The sequence below is a fragment of the Pelobates fuscus genome, chromosome 10 (assembly GCF_036172605.1).
Source record: "Pelobates fuscus isolate aPelFus1 chromosome 10, aPelFus1.pri, whole genome shotgun sequence".
Classification (NCBI taxonomy): Eukaryota; Metazoa; Chordata; class Amphibia; order Anura; family Pelobatidae; genus Pelobates; species Pelobates fuscus.
In genome coordinates, this window is record NC_086326.1 from 153,240,884 (window position 1) to 153,267,218 (window position 26,335).

General features: G+C 50.0%; 2 protein-coding genes across 4 annotated transcripts in view; one reads left to right on the forward strand and one right to left on the reverse strand.

Annotated features, from left to right (window-relative positions):
* The window catches only part of LOC134575162 (zinc finger protein 250-like), a 752,315-nt gene that overhangs the window by 308,512 nt on the left and 417,468 nt on the right, over window positions 1-26,335 (forward strand). The window lies entirely within an intron of this gene.
* Window positions 1,062-13,520, reverse strand: LOC134575254 (gastrula zinc finger protein XlCGF48.2-like). Of its 2 annotated transcripts, none has more exons than XM_063434513.1 (5): window positions 13,416-13,520; window positions 10,253-10,362; window positions 5,575-5,715; window positions 5,359-5,437; window positions 1,062-2,275 (listed from the first exon to the last, which is right to left on the reverse strand). In XM_063434513.1, the coding sequence occupies exons 2-5, from the start codon at window positions 10,325-10,327 to the stop codon at window positions 1,122-1,124; spliced, it is 1,449 nt and encodes a 482-aa protein (XP_063290583.1). In that variant the 5' UTR covers window positions 10,328-10,362; window positions 13,416-13,520; the 3' UTR covers window positions 1,062-1,121. The 2 variants fall into 2 exon arrangements, with proteins under 2 accessions (XP_063290583.1, XP_063290582.1); XM_063434512.1 differs by having other exon boundaries at window positions 5,359-5,482.

The following is a 26,335-nucleotide window of genomic DNA, read 5'->3' on the forward strand; positions in this document are numbered from 1 at the left end:
ATCTCTTGCTTAAGGTGGCAAAGTATCACCTACAAAACACACCCATGAGTCACTTAAAATATTCTGTTACATTACCATTAGCTTTTTATTGTGGGGTAGTTCCCCTTATATTATACTTCTTAAAAAGCAATACAAATTTAAACATAAAAAATAAATTATCTATATCTTAGATGGCAGATAAAAAAAAAAAAAAACCAGTCATGATAGAACATCACAGGTTTTTTTTTAACAATTGGGGGATTGTGTATTAAGGGGGTCCAAGTAGCAGAGTTCTCGCTTGTGACATGTCCTCACAATGAGGTTGTATAATAGTAGCAGTACGGGTAGGGGTCACTTAGACTTTAGCCATGGCCTGAAATGCCATACAAACCAAAGGGGGACTCCATTGAACAGTTGCATGAAATAATTCTGCGATGTCAGACTCTGAGCAGCCTGTGTAACATTTCCCACAATCAGGGATAGACGGCATTCTCTCTTTGCACATCATTTTCTTGAAAGAGTTCCTATATTCAATGCATTAATAGGTTTTGAATGTGTGTGAATTTTCTGAATACTATTTAGAACAAAACCATTCATTTAGAACCGTAATGTAAAAACATAGTACAGGGTTTGGCAAGCTTCGGCACTGATGTTGTGGACTAAATCTACCATAATGCTCTTACAGCCATAATACCAGCAAAGCATCATGGGAGATGTAGTCCACAACAGCAGGAGTGCCGAAGGTTGCCAACCCCCACCATATTATGTGATTTTTTTTTGTAAAACAACATCTAAATAAAGGCTGTCCTTTATGGTGTTTTCATTTATTTTTTAAACTATGTATTTAAATGCCATGTCGGGCATTTCATGAAAATTAACCCCTGTGGTATCTCATATGTGTGAATGGCACTACCGAAGGAATGACCAAACAGATTTTGGCTTGTACAGCTGATCATCATCCGTTTTGATTCTGCCTTTAATATAGAAATGCAATAAAAAGGCTATTTTACCTCTGTAGCCCATTTAACCTCAGTAAAAGCTTTAATGTTTTTTAATGGGGTAATGGAAGAAGGCACCTTTTTCACATTCTGCGCATTTCCTTTTTTGAGCTGTACGTCAATATATTTCTGTCATTCATTAAATCAATTCTTTGCTCTGTGAATTCTCCGATGCCTCATAAGATCATGCTTGTGTTTAAAACCTTTTCCACATTCGGGGCATTTAAATGGTTTTTCTCCTGTGTGAATCCTCTGATGCCTGGTCAGATCACCCTTTTGATGAAAACATTTCTCACATTCAGTGCACTTAAATGATTTTTCTCCAGTGTGAATCCTGCGGTGCCGAATAAGATTTGGTTTTTGCGTAAAACATCTTCCACATTCACTGCATTTAAATGGTGTTTCTCCAGTGTGAACCCTTTTATGCGATACAAGTTTTCTGGCCTCGCTAAAACATTTTCCACATTCAAAACATTTAAATTTCGCTTCTCCTGTGTGAGTTGCCTGATGCATAACAAGATGAGACACATAAGTAAAGTTTTTTCCGCATTGAGAACATAAAAACTGTTTATCACATCTGATATTAATCTCATATATGTCAGACCCTGAGAAGAAGACTTTGTCCATTTCAGAAGGTGCCATCTTCTTTTCATTGTGAACTGACTGATTACTATTAACGTTACAGTTATGATTAAAAGTCTCCAGGCTTACTGGAAAGTTAAATAATGTTTCCGTAGTCTGAGGAGATGTACCTGATATATATATGATAAATTTATCAACTTTCTTAGGTTCAATTATGGACTCCTTCGAAGTAAATTCTGGTGAATTTGGATTACTTTTCTCATAACCTTTAATAACGCTAGATGTATCATCTGTCTGTGGATGTTCTGTGGGTGTAGAATTCTCAGTATCTGTAAGATTCCCTTCTTCCCATGAGTCTGGTTCCTCCTTAATATGAATAGATGGATGTTCTGATGGAGTATGTGAGTCTGTGAGTTGCCCTTCTTCCCATGAGGCTGATTCCTCCTTAATATGAGTGCATGGATGGTTTATGGGTGTAGAAATGTCTGTGAGATTTCCTTCTTCCCATGAGGTTGGTTCCTGCTTAATAAATACATGGTCTGTTACTTCTTCACCTGAAGGAGCTTCTGAGGAAATGCATGTTACACGCTCAAACTCTATTGAATTTTTGCGTTTCACAGAGGTTCCTACATCATTAATTTCATTTACATATTCCTCTTGTGTTTCAGAGTTGGGCGAAACAATATTAGTGTAAAATCCACCAGGAGCAAGTTTACCTTTTGGAATAAAAAGCACATTAATAACATCAAGTACTTTAAATGCCATGGTTTATGCATATTCTTTGGACATATTGTCTACAGCATGGGTCGTCAAACTGGTCCCTACCGCCCACTAGTGGGCATTTCAGGGTTCCAGGTGGGCGGTAGGGATTTTCAAATTTTGAGAGATTGTGCGGGCGGGCGCGAGCCGGCGGTACCCCTGCGACCGGGTACCGCCATCACCACTTGCGGCCCGGCTGCATATGGAGGGGTCCATCGGATGGCCCATGCAGTCAGGACCACCCGATGGATGTGGATTGTAAGGGGGCCCGGTCAGCCCTGGCACTTTAACAGCGCGACCGGGTCCCCTGTGATTACATCACAGAGCTGAGGAAGTGACTGCACGTCACTCCTCCCAGCTAACACACAGACCGCGCGGAAGGAAGGAGTCAGAGTGGGAACGCTGACTCCCATCCATCTATCTGAGCCACCACTTGACCCCAGGGAAAGTCAACCTAAAAGGTAGGAAACAGGAGGGTGACTAAAATATTTTATGTGTCTGTATATGTGTGTCTTGTGTGTGTCTGTATGTATGCCTGCCTGACTGTATGTGTGTGTGTGTCTGTATGTATGCCTGCCTGACTGTATATGTGTGTGTGTCTGTATGTATGCCTGCCTGACTGTATATGTGTGTCTTGTGTGTGTCTGTATGTATGCCTGCCTGACTGTATATGTGTGTCTTGTGTGTGTCTGTATGTATGCCTGCCTGACTGTATATGTGTGTCTTGTGTGTGTGTGTGTGTGTCTGTATGTATGCCTGCCTGACTGTATATGTGTGCCTTGTGTGTGTGTGTCTGTATGTATGCCTGCCTGCCTGTATATGTGTGCCTTGTGTGTGTGTGTCTGTATGTATGCCTGCCTGACTGTATATGTGTGTGTCTGTATGTATGCCTGCCTGACTGTATATGTGTGTCTTGTGTGTCTGTATGTATGCCTGCCTGTCTGTATATGTGTGTCTTGTGTGTGTGTCTGTATATGTGTGTCTGTATGTATGCCTGTCTGTATATGTGTGTCGTGTGTGTGTGTGTCTGTATGTATGCCTGTCTGTATATGTGTGTCGCGTGTGTGTGTGTGTGTGTCTGTATGTATGCCTGTCTGTATATGTGTGTCTTGTGTGTGTGTGTGTCTGTATGTATGCCTGTCTGTATATGTGTGTCTTGTGTGTGTGTGTCTGTATGTATGCCTGTCTGTATATGTGTGTCTTGTGTGTGTGTGTCTGTATGTATGCCTGTCTGTATATGTGTGTCTTGTGTGTGTGTGTGTGTGTGTCTGTATGTATGCCTGTCTGTATGTGTGTCTTGTGTGTGTGTGTGTGTCTGTATGTATGCCTGTCTGTATATGTGTGTCGTGTGTGTGTGTGTGTGTGTCTGTATGTATGCCTGTCTGTATATGTGTGTCTTGTGTGTGTGTGTGTGTGTGTGTGTGTCTGTATGTATGCCTGTCTGTATATGTGTGTCTTGTGTGTGTGTGTCTGTATGTATGCCTGTCTGTATATGTGTGTCTTGTGTGTGTGTCTGTATGTATGCCTGTCTGTATGTGTGTCTTGTGTGTGTGTGTGTCTGTATGTATGCCTGTCTGTATGTGTGTCTTGTGTGTGTGTGTGTGTCTGTATGTATGCCTGTCTGTATATGTGTGTCTTGTGTGTGTGTGTGTGTGTGTCTGTATGTATGCCTGTCTGTATATGTGTGTCGTGTGTGTGTGTCTGTATGTATGCCTGTCTGTATATGTGTGTCGTGTGTGTGTGTGTCTGTATGTATGCCTGTCTGTATATGTGTGTCGTGTGTGTGTGTGTGTGTGTGTGTGTGTGTGTGTGTCTGTATGTATGCCTGTCTGTATATGTGTGTCTTGTGTGTGTGTGTCTGTATGTATGCCTGTCTGTATATGTGTGTCTTGTGTGTGTGTGTCTGTATGTATGCCTGCCTGTCTGTATATGTGTGTCTTGTGTGTGTGTGTGTGTGTCTGTATGTATGTCTTGTGTGTGTGTGTGTGTGTGTCTGTATGTATGTCTTGTGTGTGTGTGTGTCTGTATGTATGTCTTGTGTCTTGTGTGTGTGTCTGTATGTATGCCTGTCTGTATATGTGTGTCTTGTGTGTGTGTGTGTCTGTATGTATGCCTGTCTGTATATGTGTCTTGTGTGTGTGTGTGTGTGTGTGTGTGTCTGTATGTATGCCTGTCTGTATATGTGTGTCTTGTGTGTGTGTGTCTGTATGTATGCCTGTCTGTATATGGGTGTCGTGTGTGTGTGTGTGTGTCTGTATGTATGCCTGTCTGTATATGTGTGTCTGTCTGTATGCCTGTGCGTGTGTCTGTATGTATGCCTGTGCGTGTGTCTGTATGTATGCCTGTGCGTGTGTCTGTATGTATGCCTGTCTGTATGCCTGTGCGTGTGTCTGTATGTATGCCTGTCTGTATGCCTGTGCGTGTGTCTGTATGTATGCCTGTCTGTATGCCTGTGCGTGTGTCTGTATGTATGCCTGTGCGTCTGTGTGCCCGTCTGACTGCGCGTGCCTATCTTTTATAGTGGGCTATAGTAAGTGGGATCCCTAGCTCAGCCTTCCTACTGGGCATTGCTATAAGGAAGGTTTAAAAAAAAAAAAAAAAAAGATGGGGAGGGGAATTGAGGAGGAGAGCTGACGAACAGATGAGAAATCATATTATGCGCAAACAGAGAAGTCGTCTGAATATCACTGAAAGAGGAGACCTTTGTTTGTTCCTTACGAAAATCGAACCAGATATCAAATATCTAGTCTTGCAGCATCAACCTCAAGGATCTCATTAATCACTAGTAAAGGTAATTTAAATTTACTTTATTGTTTTCTCATTAAACTTTATAAAGTTAAAAACATTATAAACTTGCATTAAGTAGACATAAAAAGATAAATGTACATACATATATATCGGGATTGCACGAAAACTGGTGGGCGGTAAGGAATTTTTTTCAACCAAAAAGATGCATTAGTGGGCGGTAGGATGAAAAAGGTTGACAACCACTGGTCTACAGTATTTTTGAAAAGATTACAATGAATTTATCTTGACTTACCAATTACAGTATCGGACAGGTAGTCCTCCATTATCACAACCTTGTTAATATCCTTATGTCCTTCTATATACTCCCACTCCTGCATGGAGAAATAGACAGTGACATCCTCACTCCTTAAAGGAACCTGACACACACGCAATGATACAGTCACCATTCAGACACATCCCTTGGTTTTTTTTTCCCCACAGTATATTGTCCCATTCTCAGCAGCCTTACCTCTCCAGACAGCAGCTCAATGATCTGATTGGTCAGTTCCAAGATCTTCTGATCATGGTTTCTCTCATGGATCAGGGAGAAAGATGGGGGCACCATTCTGGGGCAAGCATTGTCACTGGGCTTCTTCACAACCATGTGATCCTAATATTGAAACCAAATAAAAAGAACTACGTAAGTAAAAAATTATGCCTCACTGCGGTCCTCCCCATCCTCCTCTCTGGATCCAAAGTAAAGTGATACAAGAAAGATAAACCCGCATGTGGGATTCAATCCACCTCAAACAATGATCTGCAAGATGCCCTGTGACCTGACAAACGAAAGGCTAACGTGCACAGAGTCAAAACCAAGCAAGTAGAAAATACAGTTGTTAAAATAATTTACATGCATCCATATTATTGCCACTTTAATCAGTAACGTTTTACTGCTGCTTGACACCCGTTTGCATTATTATTTTAATTGTGTCCCTGAAAAAGTCCACAGTAGTGGAGAAAATGCATTGGACAGATATATATATATATATATATCTTAATTTTGCATTAAATTGCTTTTATACTACTTTGCATCACATAAATCGTATTCAAACTTGGAGAAAAATATCCTGGCTTTCTGATTTATTGTGGACGGTGTCTACAGCAAGAGGAACCAAAAGAAGGTGATAGCCCCCAGCCTTTACCAGGGGAGGCACCCCAAGGCGCAGTTTCTCATACACACCAAGTGCATTTCTTACTCTAACTATATTACACTTGGTTTTGTTTATTTTATCCTTTATAGATGCTTAGCTGATTCCCAAATATTGTTTTTATTAGGGATCGACCGATTATCGGTTTTACCGATATTATTGGCCAATATTTGGTATTTTCGGCAATATCGGCTTTGGCCAATAGTGATACCGATATTGACGACAATACATACCAGGACCGCCGGGCTCATTAGAAGCCCGGCGGTCCTGGGGGGACAGCAGGAAGCTGTTACTTACCTCCCAGCAGCTCCCATATCAAATTTCGCGAGACCCGCGGCCGCAGAGTGTTGCCACGGGTTACCATGGCAACACTCCGCGTTGCACACAGACTGCGAGAGTTAGACTGGGGAGCTGCTGGGAGGTAACAGCTTCCTGCTGGCCTTCCCACTGCACAGCCAATGGACCAGGGAATGCCATAGACCCCCTCCCTGGCCAGGTAACAAGCAGGGAGGGGGGTCAAAACAAAATAAATAATAAAACATTAAAATTAAAATAAAAAATGCCTCCCCTCCTGCCCATTTTACACAAATTACGTCCCTTCACAAACACACACACACACACTACACAAAACACACTGCATTCATTCATTATATACACAAACTATACAAACACACTACACACACTCTGCATTATATATACACAGACTACACAAACACACTGCATTCACTATACACACAGACTACACAAACACACTGCATTCACTATACACACAGACTACACAAACACACTGCATTCACTATACACACAGACTACACAAACACACTGCATTCACTATACACACAGACTACACAAACACACTGCATTCACTATACACACAGACTACACAAACACACTGCATTCACTATACACACAGACTACACAAACACACTGCATTCACTATACACACAGACTACACAAACACACTGCATTCACTATACACACAGACTACACAAACACACTGCATTCACTATACACACAGACTACACAAACACACTGCATTCACTATACACACAGACTACACAAACACACTACATTCACTATACACACAGACTACACAAACACACTACATTCATTACACAGACTACACAAACACACTGCATTCATTATATACACACACTACACAAACACACCCTGCATTCATTATATACACACTGCATCCACTACACAAACACACACAGCTCCCCTGTCTAAACACACTGCATCCACTACATGTGGCAGTCAGCAGGTAGATGATCTCCATACTGACATTACCCAGAATCCCTCACCTCTCCAGCCAGCAGGTAGATGATCTCCATAATGACATTACCCAGAATCCCTCACCTCTCCAGTCAGCAGGTAGATGATCTCCATAATGACATTACCCAGAATCCCTCACCTCTCCAGCCAGCAGGTAGATGATCTCCATACTGACATTACCCAGAATCCCTCACCTCTCCAGCCAGCAGGTAGATGATCTCCATAATGACATTACCCAGAATCCCTCACCTCTCCAGCCAGCAGGTAGATGATCTCCATAATGACATTACCCAGAATCCCTCACCTCTCCAGTCAGCAGGTAGATGATCTCCATACTGACATTACCCAGAATCCCTCACCTCTCCAGCCAGCAGGTAGATGATCTCCATACTGACATTACCCAGAATCCCTCACCTCTCCAGTCAGCAGGTAGATGATCTCCATAATGACATTACCCAGAATCCCTCACCTCTCCAGTCAGCAGGTAGATGATCTCCATACTGACATTACCCAGAATCCCTCACCTCCCCAGTCAGCAGGTAGATGATCTCCATAATGACATTACCCAGAATCCCTCACCTCTCCAGTCAGCAGGTAGATGATCTCCATACTGACATTACCCAGAATCCCTCACCTCTCCAGTCAGCAGGTAGATGATCTCCATGGTGACATTACCCAGAATCCCTCACCTCTCCAGCCAGCAGGTAGATGATCTCCATACTGACATTACCCAGAATCCCTCACCTCTCCAGTCAGCAGGTAGATGATCTCCATAATGACATTACCCAGAATCCCTCACCTCTCCAGCCAGCAGGTAGATGATCTCCATAATGACATTACCCAGAATCCCTCACCTCCCCAGTCAGCAGGTAGATGATCTCCATAATGACATTACCCAGAATCCCTCACCTCTCCAGTCAGCAGGTAGATGATCTCCATACTGACATTACCCAGAATCCCTCACCTCTCCAGTCAGCAGGTAGATGATCTCCATGGTGACATTACCCAGAATCCCTCACCTCTCCAGCCAGCAGGTAGATGATCTCCATACTGACATTACCCAGAATCCCTCACCTCTCCAGTCAGCAGGTAGATGATCTCCATACTGACATTACCCAGAATCCCTCACCTCTCCAGCCAGCAGGTAGATGATCTCCATACTGACATTACCAAGAATCCCTCACCTCTCCAGCCAGCAGGTAGATGATCTCCATAATGACATTACCCAGAATCCCTCACCTCTCCAGCCAGCAGGTAGATGATCTCCATAAAGACATTACCCAGAATCCCTCACCTCTCCAGTCAGCAGGTAGATGATCTCCATAAGGACATTACCCAGAATCCCTCACCTCTCCAGTCAGCAGGTAGATGATCTCCATGGTGACATTACCCAGAATCCCTCACCTCTCCAGTCAGCAGGTAGATGATCTCCATACTGACATTACCCAGAATCCCTCACCTCTCCAGTCAGCAGGCAGATGATCTCCATATTGACATTACCCAGAATCCCTCACCTCTCCAGTCAGCAGGTAGATGATCTCCATAAGGACATTACCCAGAATCCCTCACCTCTCCAGTCAGCAGGTAGATGATCTCCATACTGACATTACCCAGAATCCCTCACCTCTCCAGTCAGCAGGTAGATGATCTCCATAATGACATTACCCAGAATCCCTCACCTCTCCAGCCAGCAGGTAGATGATCTCCATACTGACATTACCCAGAATCCCTCACCTCTCCAGCCAGCAGGTAGATGATCTCCATGGTGACATTACCCAGAATCCCTCACCTCTCCAGTCAGCAGGTAGATGATCTCCATAATGACATTACCCAGAATCCCTCACCTCTCCAGTCAGCAGGTAGATGATCTCCATGGTGACATTACCCAGAATCCCTCACCTCTCCAGTCAGCAGGTAGATGATCTCCATGGTGACATTACCCAGAATCCCTCACCTCCCCAGTCAGCAGGTAGATGATCTCCATAATGACATTACCCAGAATCCCTCACCTCTCCAGCCAGCAGGTAGATGATCTCCATACTGACATTACCCAGAATCCCTCACCTCTCCAGTCAGCAGGTAGATGATCTCCATAATGACATTACCCAGAATCCCTCACCTCTCCAGTCAGCAGGTAGATGATCTCCATACTGACATTACCCAGAATCCCTCACCTCTCCAGTCAGCAGGTAGATGATCTCCATAATGACATTACCCAGAATCCCTCACCTCTCCAGCCAGCAGGTAGATGATCTCCATGGTGACATTACCCAGAATCCCTCACCTCTCCAGTCAGCAGGTAGATGATCTCCATACTGACATTACCCAGAATCCCTCACCTCTCCAGTCAGCAGGTAGATGATCTCCATAATGTCATTACCCAGAATCCCTCACCTCTCCAGTCAGCAGGTAGATGATCTCCATAATGACATTACCCAGAATCCCTCACCTCTCCAGTCAGCAGGTAGATGATCTCCATACTGACATTACCCAGAATCCCTCACCTCTCCAGTCAGCAGGTAGATGATCTCCATACTGACATTACCCAGAATCCCTCACCTCTCCAGTCAGCAGGTAGATGATCTCCATGGTGACATTACCCAGAATCCCTCACCTCTCCAGTCAGCAGGTAGATGATCTCCATAATGACATTACCCAGAATCCCTCACCTCTCCAGTCAGCAGGTAGATGATCTCCATACTGACATTACCCAGAATCCCTCACCTCTCCAGTCAGCAGGTAGATGATCTCCAGGGTTAGATCCAAGATCTTCTCATTCACCCAGTTGTTCTTGTCCATTGTTTACTCTGCTGTCCTAAGAATGGGCTCTGGACCTAATGGAAGGGATTGATGAAAATTATTTCTTTATTTACAGATAAATATTCGGTTTTAATTCTGTGTCAGCCTGCAATGAGAGAAAGACATGGCAAAATGCAGGTAACATGCTTCTCACATGCCGGCTTGTATCACATGTGTAACATTATTCTTGGAGTATTTTTTATTTTGGGGCATAGATTATGTCCCTGTCTGATAGATAGGGAGAGATGGAGGATGGTTTGAGGGGGGGATAGTTGACGGTTTGGGGGGGGGGAGGGTTAATTGACGGCTTGGGGGGGGGATAGTTGACGGCTTGGGGGGGGATAGTTGACGGCTTTTGGGGGGGATAGTTGACGGCTTTTGGGGGGGATAGTTGACGGCTTGGGGGGGATAGTTGACGGCTTGGGGGGGATAGTTGACGGCTTGGGGGGGATAGTTGACGGCTTGGGGGGGATAGTTGACGGCTTGGGGGGATAGTTGACGGCTTGGGGGGGGATAGTTGACGGCTTGGGGGGGATAGTTGACGGCTTGGGGGGGATAGTTGACGGCTTGGGGGGGATAGTTGACGGCTTGGGGGGGATAGTTGACGGCTTGGGGGGGATAGTTGACGGCTTGGGGGGGATAGTTGACGGCTTGGGGGGGATAGTTGACGGCTTGGGGGGGATAGTTGACGGCTTGGGCGGGATAGTTGACGGCTTGGGCGGGATGGTTGACGGCTTGGGCGGGATGGTTGACGGCTTGGGCGGGATGGTTGACGGCTTGGGCGGGATGGTTGACGGCTTGGGCGGGATGGTTGACGGTTGGGGCGGGATGGTTGACGGTTGGGGCGGGATGGTTGACGGTTGGGGGGATAGTTGACGGTTTGGGGGGATAGTTGACGGTTTGGGGGGATAGTTGATGGTTTGGGGGGATAGTTGATGGTTTGGGGGGATAGTTGATGGTTTGGGGGGGATGGTTGGGGGAGGGATAGTTGATGGTTGGGAGAGGGATAGTTGATGGTTGGGGGAGGGATAGTTGATGGTTGGGGGAGGGATAGTTGATGGTTGGGGGAGGGATAGTTGATGGTTGGGGGAGGGATAGTTGATGGTTGGGGGAGGGATAGTTGATGGTTGGGGGAGGGATAGTTGATGGTTGGGGGAGGGATAGTTGATGGTTGGGGGAGGGATAGTTGATGGTTGGGGAGGGATAGTTGATGGTTGGGGAGGGATAGTTGATGGTTTGGGGGAGGGGGGGTAGTTAATGGTTTTGGGGGAGGGGGGGTAGTTAATGGTTTTGGGGGAGGGGGGGTAGTTCATGGTTTGGGGGGGATAGTTGATGGTTGGGGGATAGTTGATGGTTTGGGGAGGGGGGGATAGTTGATGGTTTGGGGAGGGGGGGGGATAGTTGATGGTTTTGGGGGATGGGGGGATAGTTCATGGTTTTGGGGGATAGTTGATGGTTGGGGGGGATAGTTGATGGTTTGGGGGGGATAGTTGATGGTTTGGGGGGGATAGTTGATGGTTTGGGGGGAGGGGGGGATAGTTGATGGTTGGGGGAGGGATAGTTGATGGTTTTGAGGGATGGGGGTAGTTCATGGTTTTGGGGGATGGGGGGTAGTTCATGGTTTTGGGGGATAGTTGATGGTTGGGGGGATAGTTGATGGTTTGGGGGGGATAGTTGATGGTTTGGGGGGAGGGGGGATAGTTGATGGTTTTGGGGGAGGGGGGATAGTTGATGGTTGGGGGGGATAGTTGATGGTTTGGGGGGAGGGGGTAGTTGATGGTTGGGGGGTAGTTGATGGTTTTGGGGGAGGGGTAGTTGATGGTTTGGGGGGAGGGGGGATAGTTGATGGTTGGGGGGGAGTAGTTGACGGCTTGGGCGGGATAGTTGACGGCTTGGGCGGGATAGTTGACGGCTTGGGCGGGATAGTTGACGGCTTGGGCGGGATAGTTGACGGCTTGGGCGGGATAGTTGACGGCTTGGGCGGGATAGTTGATGGTTGGGGCGGGATAGTTGATGGTTGGGGCGGGATGGTTGATGGTTTGGGGGGGATAGTTGACGGCTTGGGCGGGATAGTTGATGGTTTGGGGGGGATAGTTGATGGTTTGGGGGATAGTTGATGGTTTGGGGGATAGTTGATGGTTTGGGGGGATAGTTGGCGGTTTGGGCGGGATAGTTGACGGTTTGGGCGGGATAGTTGACGGTTTGGGCGGGATAGTTGACGGTTTGGGCGGGATAGTTGACGGTTGGGGCGGGATGGTTGATGGTTTGGGGGGGATAGTTGATGGTTTGAGGGGGATAGTTGATGGTTTGGGGGGATAGTTGATGGTTTGGGGGGATAGTTGATGGTTTGGGGGGATAGTTGATGGTTTGGGGGGGATGGTTGGGGGAGGGATAGTTGATGGTTGGGGGAGGGATAGTTGATGGTTGGGGGAGGGATAGTTGATGGTTGGGGGAGGGATAGTTGATGGTTGGGGGAGGGATAGTTGATGGTTGGGGAGGGATAGTTGATGGTTTGGGGGAGGGGGGGTAGTTAATGGTTTGGGGGGGATAGTTGATGGTTTGGGGGGAGGGGGTGTAGTTGATGGTTTGGGGGGATAGTTGATGGTTTGGGGGGATAGTTGATGGTTTGGGGGGATAGTTGATGGTTTGGGGGGATAGTTGATGTTTGGGGGGGATGGTTGGGGGAGGGATAGTTGATGGTTGGGGGAGGGATAGTTGATGGTTGGGGGAGGGATAGTTGATGGTTGGGGGAGGGATAGTTGATGGTTGGGGGAGGGATAGTTGATGGTTGGGGGAGGGATAGTTGATGGTTGGGGGAGGGATAGTTGATGGTTGGGGGAGGGATAGTTGATGGTTGGGGGAGGGATAGTTGATGGTTTGGGGGGAGGGGGGGTAGTTAATGGTTTGGGGGGGATAGTTGATGGTTTGGGGGGAGGGGGTGTAGTTGATGGTTTGGGGGAGGGGGGGTAGTTGATGGTTTGGGGGGGTAGTTCATGGTTGGGGGATAGTTGATGGTTTTGGGGAGGGGGGAGTTAGTTTAGGCAGCAGTCAGGGTCCATGTTACTCTATGTAGAGCAGTAGTGAGTACCGTACGGCAGGCGGGATGCTCTGCACGTGCTGTGTCTCCGGCCAGTAATGCTCTGCAGAGCCGCGATCACGTGACGGAGGGCCGGGTGTCACAAAGCGCGGGAGCTGGAACTTCAATCCCAGAATGCACTGCGAGAGCGAAACGGCGGGTCGCTATGGTGATGACGGCTGCAATATCCGAGCGGCCATCTTGGATGAGGGCAAGAGTCCCAAAACAGAGAAACTCAAATACACAAATATAGCATTTATATATATATACACACATACACACAGCGACCGACACACACAGCGACCGACTCACCGAGCGTCCGACACACAGCCACCGACACACAGCGACCGACACACAGCGACCGACACACATAGTGACTGACACACAGCGACTGACACACAGTGACTGATACACAGCGACCGACACACATAGTGACTGATACACAGCGACCGACACACACAGCGACCGACTCACCGAGCGTCCGACACACAGCCACCGACACACAGCGACCGACACACATACTGACCGACACACAGCGACCGACACACATACTGACTGACACACAGCGACCGACACACATAGTGACTGACACACAGCGACTGACACACATAGTGACTGACACACAGCGACCGACACACATACTGACCGACACACATAGTGACTGACACACATAGTGACTGACACACAGCGACCGACACACATAGAGACTGATACACAGCGACCGACACACATAGTGACTGACACACAGCGACCGACACACATACTGACCGACACACATAGTGACTGACACACATAGTGACTGACACACAGCGACCGATACACAGCGACCGACACACATACTGACCGACACACATAGTGACTGACACACATAGTGACTGACACACAGCGACCGATACACAGCGACCGACACACATAGTGACTGACACACAGCGACCGACACACATACTGACTGACACACAGCGACCGACACACATACTGACTGACACACAGCGACCGATACACAGCGACCGACACACATACTGACTGACACACAGCGACCGACACACATACTGACTGACACACAGCGACCGACACACATACTGACTGACACACAGCGACCGACACACATACTGACTGACACACAGCGACCGACACACATACTGACTGACACACATACTGACCGACACACATAGAGACTGACACACAGCGACCGACACACATAGTGACTGACACACAGCAACCGACACACAGTGACTGATACACAGCGACCGACACACAGCGACCGACACACATAGTGACTGATACACAGCGACCGACACACAGCGACCGACACACAGCGACCGACACACATACTGACCGACACACATAGTGACTGACACACAGCGACCGACACACATACTGACCGACACACAGCGACCGACACACATACTGACCGACACACATAGTGACTGACACACAGCGACTGACACACACAGTGACTGATACACAGCGACCGACACACATACTGACTGACACACAGCGACCGACACACATAGTGACTGATACACAGCGACCGACACACATAGTGACTGACACACAGCGACCGACACACATAGTGACTGATACACAGCGACCGACACACATGGTGACTGACACACAGCGACTGACACACATAGTGACTGACACACAGCGACCGACACACATAGTGACTGACACACAGCGACCGACACACATAGTGACTGATACACAGCGACCGACACACATAGTGACTGATACACAGCGACCGACACACATAGTGACTGATACACAGCGACCGACACACAGTGACTGATACACAGCGACCGACACACATGGTGACTGACACACAGCGACTGACACACATAGTGACTGACACACAGCGACTGACACACATAGTGACTGACACACAGCAACCGACACACAGTGACTGATACACAGCGACCGACACACATGGTGACTGACACACAGCGACTGACACACATAGTGACTGACACACAGCGACCGACACACATAGTGACTGACACACAGCGACCGACACACATAGTGACTGATACACAGCGACCGACACACATAGTGACTGATACACAGCGACCGACACACATAGTGACTGATACACAGCGACCGACACACAGTGACTGATACACAGCGACCGACACACATGGTGACTGACACACAGCGACTGACACACATAGTGACTGACACACAGCGACTGACACACATAGTGACTGACACACAGCAACCGACACACAGTGACTGATACACAGCGACCGACACACATGGTGACTGACACACAGCGACTGACACACATAGTGACTGACACACAGCGACCGACACACATAGTGACTGACACACAGCGACCGACACACATAGTGACTGATACACAGCGACCGACACACATAGAGACTGATACACAGCGACCGACACACATAGTGACTGACACACAGCGACTGACACACATAGTGACTGACACACAGCGACCGACACACATAGTGACTGACACACAGCGACCGACACACATAGTGACTGACACACAGCGACCGACACACATAGTGACTGACACACAGCGACCGACACACATAGTGACTGACACACAGCGACCGACACACATAGTGACTGACACACAGCGACCGACACACATAGTGACTGACACACAGCGACTGACACACATAGTGACTGACACACAGCGACCGACACACATACTGACTGACACACAGCGACCGACACACATACTGACTGACACACAGCGACCGACACACATAGTGACTGACACACAGCGACCGACACACATAGTGACTGACACACAGCGACTGACACACATAGTGACTGACACACAGCGACCGACACACATACTGACTGACACACAGCGACCGACACACATACTGACTGACACACAGCGACCGACACACATAGTGACTGACACACAGCGACCGACACACATACTGACTGACACACAGCGACCGACACACATAGTGACTGACACACAGCGACCGACACACATACTGACTGACACACAGCGACCGACACACATACTGACTGACACACAGCGACCGACACACATAGTGACTGACACACAGCGACCGACACACATAGTGACTGACACACAGCGACCGACACACATAGTGACTGACACACAGCGACCGACACACATAGTGACTGACACACAGCGACCGACACACATAGTGACTGACACACAGCGACCGACACACATAGTGACTGACACACAGCGACCGACACACATAGTGACTGACACACAGCGACCGACACACATAGTGACTGACACACAGCGACCGACACACATAGTGACTGACACACAGCGACTGACACACATAGTGACTGACACACAGCGACCGACACACATACTGACTGACACACAGCGACCGACACACATACTGACTGACACACAGCGACCGACACACATAGTGACTGACACACAGCGACCGACACACATACTGACTGACACACAGCGACCGACACACATAGTGACTGACACACAGCGACCGACACACATACTGACTGACACACAGCGACCGACACACATACTGACTGACACACAGCGACCGACACACATAGTGACTGACACACAGCGACCGACACACATACTGACTGACACACAGCGACCGACACACATAGTGACTGACACACAGCAACCGACACACATACTGACTGACACACAGCGACCGACACACATACTGACTGACACACAGCGACCGACACACATACTGACTGACACACAGCGACCGACACACATAGTGACTGACACACAGCGACCGACACACATACTGACTGACACACAGCGACCGACACACATACTGACTGACACACAGCGACCGACACACATACTGACTGACACACAGCGACCGACACACATACTGACTGACACACAGCGACCGACACACATAGTGACTGACACACAGCGACCGACACACATAGTGACTGACACACAGCGACCGACACACATACTGACTGACACACAGCGACCGACACACATAGTGACTGACACACAGCGACCGACACACATACTGACTGACACACAGCGACCGACACACATAGTGACTGACACACAGCGACCGACACACATAGTGACTGATACACAGCGACCGACACACATACTGACTGACACACAGCGACCGACACACATAGTGACTGACACACAGCGACCGACACACATACTGACTGACACACAGCGACCGACACACATACTGACTGACACACAGCGACCGACACACATAGTGACTGACACACAGCGACCGACACACATACTGACTGACACACAGCGACCGACACACATAGTGACTGACACACAGCGACCGACACACATAGTGACTGACACACAGCGACCGACACACATACTGACTGACACACAGCGACCGACACACATAGTGACTGATACACAGCGACCGACACACATAGTGACTGATACACAGCGACCGACACACATAGTGACTGATACACAGCGACCGACACACATAGTGACTGATACACAGCGACCGACACACATAGTGACCGACACACAGCGACCGATACACATACTGACTGACACACAGCGACCGACACACATACTGACTGACACACAGCGACCGACACACAGTGACTGATACACAGCGACCGATACACATACTGACTGACACACAGCGACCGATACACATAGTGACTGATACACAGCGACCGATACACATAGTGACTGACACACAGCGACCGATACACAGTGACCGATACACATAGTGACTGACACACAGCGACCGACACACATACTGACTGACACACAGCGACCGACACACATAGTGACTGATACACAGCGACCGATACACATAGTGACTGACACACAGCGACCGATACACATAGTGACTGATACACAGCGACCGACACACATACTGACTGACACACAGCGACCGACACACATAGTGACTGATACACAGCGACCGATACACATAGTGACTGATACACAGCGACCGATACACATACTGACTGACCCACAGCGACCGACACACATACTGACTGACACACAGCGACCGACACACATAGTGACTGATACACAGCGACCGATACACACAGTGACTGACACACAGCGACCGATACACATAGTGACTGATACACAGCGACCGATACACATAGTGACTGATACACAGCGACCGATACACAGCGACCGACACACATAGTGACTGATACACAGCGACCGATACACATAGTGACTGATACACAGCAACCGATACACATAGTGACTGATACACAGCGACCGATACACATAGTGACTGATACACAGCGACCGATACACATAGTGACTGATACACAGCGACCGATACACAGTGACCGACACACAGCCACTGACACATACTGACCGACACACAGCGACCGATACACAGTGACCGACACACAGCCACGACACATACTGACCGACACACATAGTGACTGACACACAGCGACCGACACACATAGTGACTGACACACAGCCACCGACACACATACTGACCGACACACATACTGACCGACTCACAGCCACCGACACACATACTGACTGACACACAGCGACCGACACACATACTGACTGACACACATAGTGACTGATACACATACTGACTGACACACAGCGACCGACACACATAGTGACTGACACACATAGTGACTGATACACAGCGACCGACACACATAGTGACTGATACACAGCGACCGATACACATAGTGACCAACACACAGCGACCGATACACAGTGACCGACACACAGCCACTGACACATACTGACCGACACACAGCGACCGATACACAGTGACCGACACACAGCCACCGACACATACTGACCGACACACATAGTGACTGACACACAGCGACCGACACACATAGTGACTGACACACATACTGACCGACACACAGCCACCGACACACATACTGACTGACACACAGCGACCGACACACATACTGACTGACACACATACTGACTGACACACATAGTGACTGATACACATACTGACTGACACACAGCGACCGACACACATAGTGACTGACACACATAGTGACTGATACACAGCGACCGACACACATAGTGACTGATACACAGCGACCGATACACATAGTGACCAACACACAGCGACCGATACACAGTGACCGACACACAGCCACTGACACATACTGACCGACACACAGCGACCGATACACAGTGACCGACACACAGCCACCGACACATACTGACCGACACACATAGTGACTGACACACAGCGACCGACACACAGTGACTGACACACATACTGACCGACACACATACTGACCGACTCACAGCCACCGACACACATACTGACTGACACACAGCGACCGACACACATACTGACTGACACACATAGTGACTGATACACATACTGACTGACACACAGCGACCGACACACATAGTGACTGACACACATAGTGACTGATACACAGCGACCGACACACATAGTGACTGATACACAGCGACCGATACACATAGTGACCAACACACAGCGACCGATACACAGTGACCGACACACAGCCACTGACACATACTGACCGACACACAGCGACCGATACACAGTGACCGACACACAGCCACCGACACATACTGACCGACACACATAGTGACTGACACACAGCGACCGACACACAGTGACTGATACACAGCGACCGACACACATAGTGACTGACACACAGCGACCGACACACATAGTGACTGACACACAGCGACCGACACACATAGTGACTGACACACAGTGACTGACACACATAGTGACTGACACACAGCGACCGACACACATAGTGACTGACACACAGCGACCGACACACATAGTGACTGATACACAGCGACCGACACACATACTGACTGACACACAGCGACCGACACACATAGTGACTGACACACAGCGACCGACACACATAGAGACTGATACACAGCGACCGACACACATAGTGACTGATACACAGCGACCGACACACATACTGACCGACACACATAGTGACTGACACACAGCGACCGACACACATAGTGACTGACACACAGCGACCGACACACATAGTGACTGACACACAGCGACCGACACACATAGTGACTGATACACAGCGACCGACACACATAGTGACTGATACACAGCGACCGACACACATACTGACTGACACACAGCGACCGACACACATAGTGACTGACACACAGCGACCGATACACAGCGACCGATACACAGCGACCGACACACATACTGACCGACACACATAGTGACTGATACACAGCGACCGACACATAGTGACCGACACCCAGCGACCGACACGCAGCGACCGACACATAGTGACCGACACACAGCGACCGATACATAGCGACCGACACCCAGCGACCGACACACATAGTGACTGACACACAGCGACCGACACACATAGTGACCGACACACAGCGACCGATACACAGTGACCGACACATACTGACCGACACACATAGTGACTGACACACAGCGACCGACACACATAGTGACTGACACACAGCGACCGACACACATAGTGACTGACACACAGCGACCGACACACAGTGACTGACACACAGCGACCGACACACATAGTGACTGATACACAGCGACCGACACACATACTGACTGACACACAGCGACCGACACACATAGTGACTGACACACAGCGACCGACACACATAGTGACTGACACACAGCGACCGACACACATAGAGACTGATACACAGCGACCGACACACATAGTGACTGATACACAGCGACCGACACACATACTGACCGACACACATAGTGACTGACACACAGCGACCGACACACATAGTGACTGACACACAGCGACCGACACACATAGTGACTGATACACAGCGACCGACACACATACTGACTGACACACAGCGACCGACACACATACTGACTGACACACAGCGACCGACACACATAGTGACTGACACACAGCGACCGACACACATAGAGACTGACACACAGCGACCGACACACATAGTGACTGATACACAGCGACCGACACACATACTGACCGACACACATAGTGACTGATACACAGCGACCGATACATAGCGACCGACACCCAGCGACCGACACACAGCGACCGACACATACTGACCGACACACAGCGACCGACACATAGTGACCGACACACAGCGACCGATACATAGCGACCGACACCCAGCGACCGACACCCAGCGACCGACACGCAGCGACCGACACACAGCGACCCACATGTTATATTTTGCTTCACTGAGAGATAATACAATTAACAGTACATTCCTTGGTGATTATCTCTCCAGTACAGCAGGGGATGATGGGAAATATTCCTGCAAGGTCAGTTTCACACACAGTCCCTTTGATTAAAACCCTTGCAATACCAGTTTGGAAACCCCTTGTATGGGGAACTGCATAAATACTGTGACCTGTGAATAAAAGCTTAGTTGACTCCCAGACTATGTGCCGTCTAGTTCTTGGGAGGAAGGGATTATTGTAAGGCTACCTGGATTATTGTATGCTGTTCCTGTCTACCAGCGGAGATATTGTGGATTATACTACCTCTCCGCTACAATATAGAACATCTATTATGATTTATTACTATTAATATTATTGTACATATACCCCCTGCATATATCAGTACAGTGTGTGGGGCCGTATTGTACATATATCCCCTGTGTATATCAGGATAGTGTGTGTGGGAAAAAACAGAGGAGATATGGGATACGGCTGAGTTCAATCTAAAATAAGGAACATAAAAACATATATAGTGCTCCAAAATGGTGTACACTCATTTTTGAGACGTCAAAGATTGAGACGTCAAAATCGCTCAAAGTGTGCTCCCCGATGAAGGTGGGTGGCTAGGTGTTCCCACATCCACTCCAATGGATGAGATGGAAAATCAGGACTCCAAAAGGTGAAAAGGTGAAAAAGGTATGAAAAATTTGAAATTTATTTATAAAAAAGGTGGATATAGACCACCAGCATATAGTATAAAATGGAATACAGGCCCTACGTGTTTCGTTCTACCAGGGAAACTTCCTCAGGGACCAATGACAGTAATATTCCAACAGTAAAAACAAATAACAATGAATCGTCTAATACCCCCCTTTTTGTAGCCCACGGAGCAACGCAGGGGGGGAGTGGGCCTTGACAGGGCCAGAAAGTTGGCAGGTGAATTGGAGGTCAAGGGGTGGGCCTAGCTAGTGTGGGGAGGAGAGGGGTAGTTTAAATAGCGGCCATTTTAGGTTGAGGCCATCTTAATCTGAGCTGCCCTTACCTGTGAATTGTTACAGGTCAGAGTAGCTCTTCTTCTTTCTTTTGCTGCAGGTCATGGCGTCCGCCGAAGAAATCCTGGCTGGAGTCCGATCGTTGGTGCAGGAGAGAGGCTTCGGATGGTTACAGGAGCAGCTGGGGGTTCCGAGCACGTCTGCTCCCCCCGTCGGTGCGGCGGAGAAGAGGCCTGTCAGGCGGGCGAGACCGCCCCAGCGGCTCAGTCCGGGTGCGGTGCCGGCGGCGCGGAGGAAGAAGAGCCCTGCAGTCATGGAGACCGAGGTGGCTGGTGGGTCTGGAAGCCGGGGAGGCTCGGAACGGCGGCTGGTGCTGCCGGGTCATCACGGTGCCGGTCAGGTGCGATGGAAGGCCGGGAAGGGGCCTCTAGCCCAGAGCGCCCTCGGTCGACGGACGGAAGAAAGGACACCCCTGGCTGTTGCTGGAGCCCAGGGCAAGGAGGCTGAGCAGAGGATCGGAGGAGGAGCAGTGCTGGTGTCCCAGCGTCCCGGTGAGTTGCCCCCTGGGGGCAACACTGAGGGGCAGGGGGGTGTCAGGGGATCGGGGAGCACCATGACAGCGGGCTCACATGGAGGTGGTGGGGTCCAGGCGGGCAGCTCGACAAGCAAGTCAGCCCTGTCAGGGGTTAGGTCCTCAGCAGTGGATTCCGGGGATGAAGGGAGCCAGAGGAGTGGGAGTGTGCCCCAGCCCAGCGGCAGGTCAGAGGTGCAGAGGGAATACAGCCAGGAGCGGAGTGTTGGAAGGAGAGTAAGGGAGCTGGTGACCGGGAAGGACAGCGCGAGGCGGGATAGTCGGAGCCAGAGGAGGGGCCATGCTGACGGGGAACCCCGGGGGTGTGATGCGCGGGAGGCCTTCTCAGGTCGCTCCCAGGTTCAACGGCGCAGGGCAGGCCCCACGAGGGGGGCAGATAGAGCCACGCCAGACAGCGGGAGGGATGGATATGGCAGCTCAGGACGATCTTCGGAGCGAGGCAGGTCCAAGGACAGGAGTCCTTCGAGGAGTAGGGATAGGAGGAGGAGGTCCACCACTAGGGACGGATGGAGGAGGCACCGGCGCAGCGAGTCAGGGTCGAAAGACAGTGTTGTTTCCAGGCGGAGCGGGACTAGGAGCGACCGTGGGTCTCAGGCCAAGCGGGGGACGGGGTCTGGTCTTGACGGGACAGGAGACAAATGTGACGGACGGGTGAGGCTCAATATGAACAGACTACCCAGGTCACCTTCTCATTACAGGTCACGAAGTGTGTCGCCTACAAGAATGGATCGCAGCAGGGCGGGCAGGAAACGACGTCCCCTGGACGCTTCGGAGCCAGTCGAGGCGGTCGAAAGGACGGTACCCCCGCGGCCATCCGAGGTCCGGAGAGTGGGTGGTGAGTTGACATCTACACCTCATTCTGGGAGCTTGTTAGGATGCTTGCAATCACTTTTGGGGTCATGGTCGGGGGAGGCTGGGTCCCCTGGGCACTTCGGGAAGGTATGGGCAGCGGATAGCGACTTAGGTGTAGGAGGGGGTCCCGTGGCGACACCGGCGGGGGGCGCGAGAGGGGGCGCCGCGGATGCGGATACTGGGAAGGTCGACTGTGCGGGAGCTTTGGAGGACCGCGGTGATATTTCGGAGGCGGCTAGACAGAACGTACACGTGTCCTTCGCGGGACCATTGGGCTGTCACTTAAAGGCTGAAGTTAAGGAGAGGATAGGTAAGGGGGAATTTGTCGAAATATTTTCTCTTCTTCCCTTAGAGGAGTTTCTAGATTTGAAAGAGGAAGACAAGAAGGACGCAAAAAAGGAGGAGGAGGAGAAAAGGCGTAAGTATCGTAAGATACCTAAGACATTCGGTAACTGGCTGCGTGCCTTCTGCATACTGGCGAGCGTGATCGGGGAAAAGAACCCGGAACGATGCTCACAGCTTTTTTGCTATCTGGACGGCATTGGGGATGCATACAGGACCTACGGGGGACTCGCTTGGTGGAGGTATGATGAGCAGTTTAGGCAGCGCCTAGCGGCGAATCCGGCCATGCGGTGGGACCAGATGGACCTGCCTTTGTGGATGAGGTTGATGATGGCCCAAAAGAGTGCTCCCTTTCTCGGGACAGCCGGCGCGGGCCCAAGTGGTGGCGCGTCGGCGGGACAGAAGAAGGGTTTGTGCTGGCTCTTCAATGAGGGGCAGTGCAAGTGGGGAGCGTCCTGTAAATTCAAACATGAGTGCTCCGGCTGTGGCGGCAATCATGGCCTCTCCAGATGCTTCAAGAAAGGGAAAGCTGGCACTGGAGGGGGGGGGCACTGGCGCGGCAGCCCCCGTTTCTGCGGCGGGGGGCATCTCCGGTGAAGGTAGACGCGATGTTGCCGTGGCTAAGGCAATACGCTAACCGGGAAGTAGCCAGTTTTTTGTGGGACGGGTTCACGAACGGTTTCGTGATTCCGTTCCAGGACAGGGGTCCGGGTGTGCTTTGCGGGAATCTCAAATCGGTGCTGGCTCATCCGGGGGTGGTTAGGGAGAAATTGCAGAAGGAGGTGAGTTTGGGGAGGATGGCAGGCCCGTTTGCGGCTTCGCCCATGCCGGGTTTGCGGGTGTCACCGCTAGGGGTGGTCCCTAAGAAGGAAGTGGGTAAGTTCCGTTTGATACATCACTTATCGTACCCGGCTGGGGCGTCGGTGAATGATGATATCGACGCGACCTTGTGCTCAGTCTCCTATACATCATTTGACAATGCTGTCGAGTTGGTGCGGAGGGCGGGGCGCAGGGCATTGATGGCTAAGGTGGATGTGGAGGCGGCGTTTAGATTGCTTCCCATTCACCCGGATTGTCATCATTTACTTGGTTGCTACTTCGACGGGGAGTTCTTTGTGGATCTCTGTTTGCCTATGGGTTGCGCGATATCTTGCGAATATTTTGAAAAGTTCAGCACGTTCCTGGAGTGGGTGGTCCGGAAGGAGTCGGCCGGGGGTGCGGTGGTACACTACCTGGACGACTTCTTGTGTGTCGGCCCGGCGGGGACGGGGCGTTGTGGGCAGATACTGAAAGTGTTCCAGTGGGTAGCACATAAGTTTGGGGGGTGCCGTTGGCGGCAGATAAAACGGTGGGGCCGGTAACGTGCCTCAGTTTCCGAGGGGAGTGCAGGTTGCCGCTTGACAAACTGCACGCCCTGCGGGAATCGGTGGATGCGGTGGCAAAGGCGAGGAAGGTGACGTTGAGGGGTTTGCAGTCGTTGATAGGGAGCCTTAACTTCGCTTGTCGGGTGATTCCCATGGGGAGAGTTTTTTGCCGGCTCCTGGCTCACGCAACGAGCGGGGTGAAGCGGCCGTCGCACTACGTGAGAGTTTCAGCAGAGATGAGGGCTGACTTAAGGGTGTGGGCGCGCTTTCTGCGGGATTTTAATGGTCGGGTATTTTTCCGGGTTCCGGTGGGGTCCTCGGAGGATTTGAGACTGTTCACGGACGCTTCGGGTAGCGTAGGGTTTGGGGCCTTTTTCGCGGGTCGGTGGTGCGCGGAGGAGTGGCCGGTGGCTTGGAGGTCGAGCCCGCTGATTAGGAACCTGGCATTCCTGGAGTTCTTTCCGGTGGTAGTTGCGGTGACATTGTGGGGTGGGGACCTTTCTAACAAGAAGGTAGTATTTTACTCGGATAATATGGCAGTGGTGCAGGCCATTAATGGCTTGTCTGCGTCCTCGTTGCCGGTTGTTCGATTGCTGAGACAGTTGGTGTTGTTATGCATGTCATTTAACAT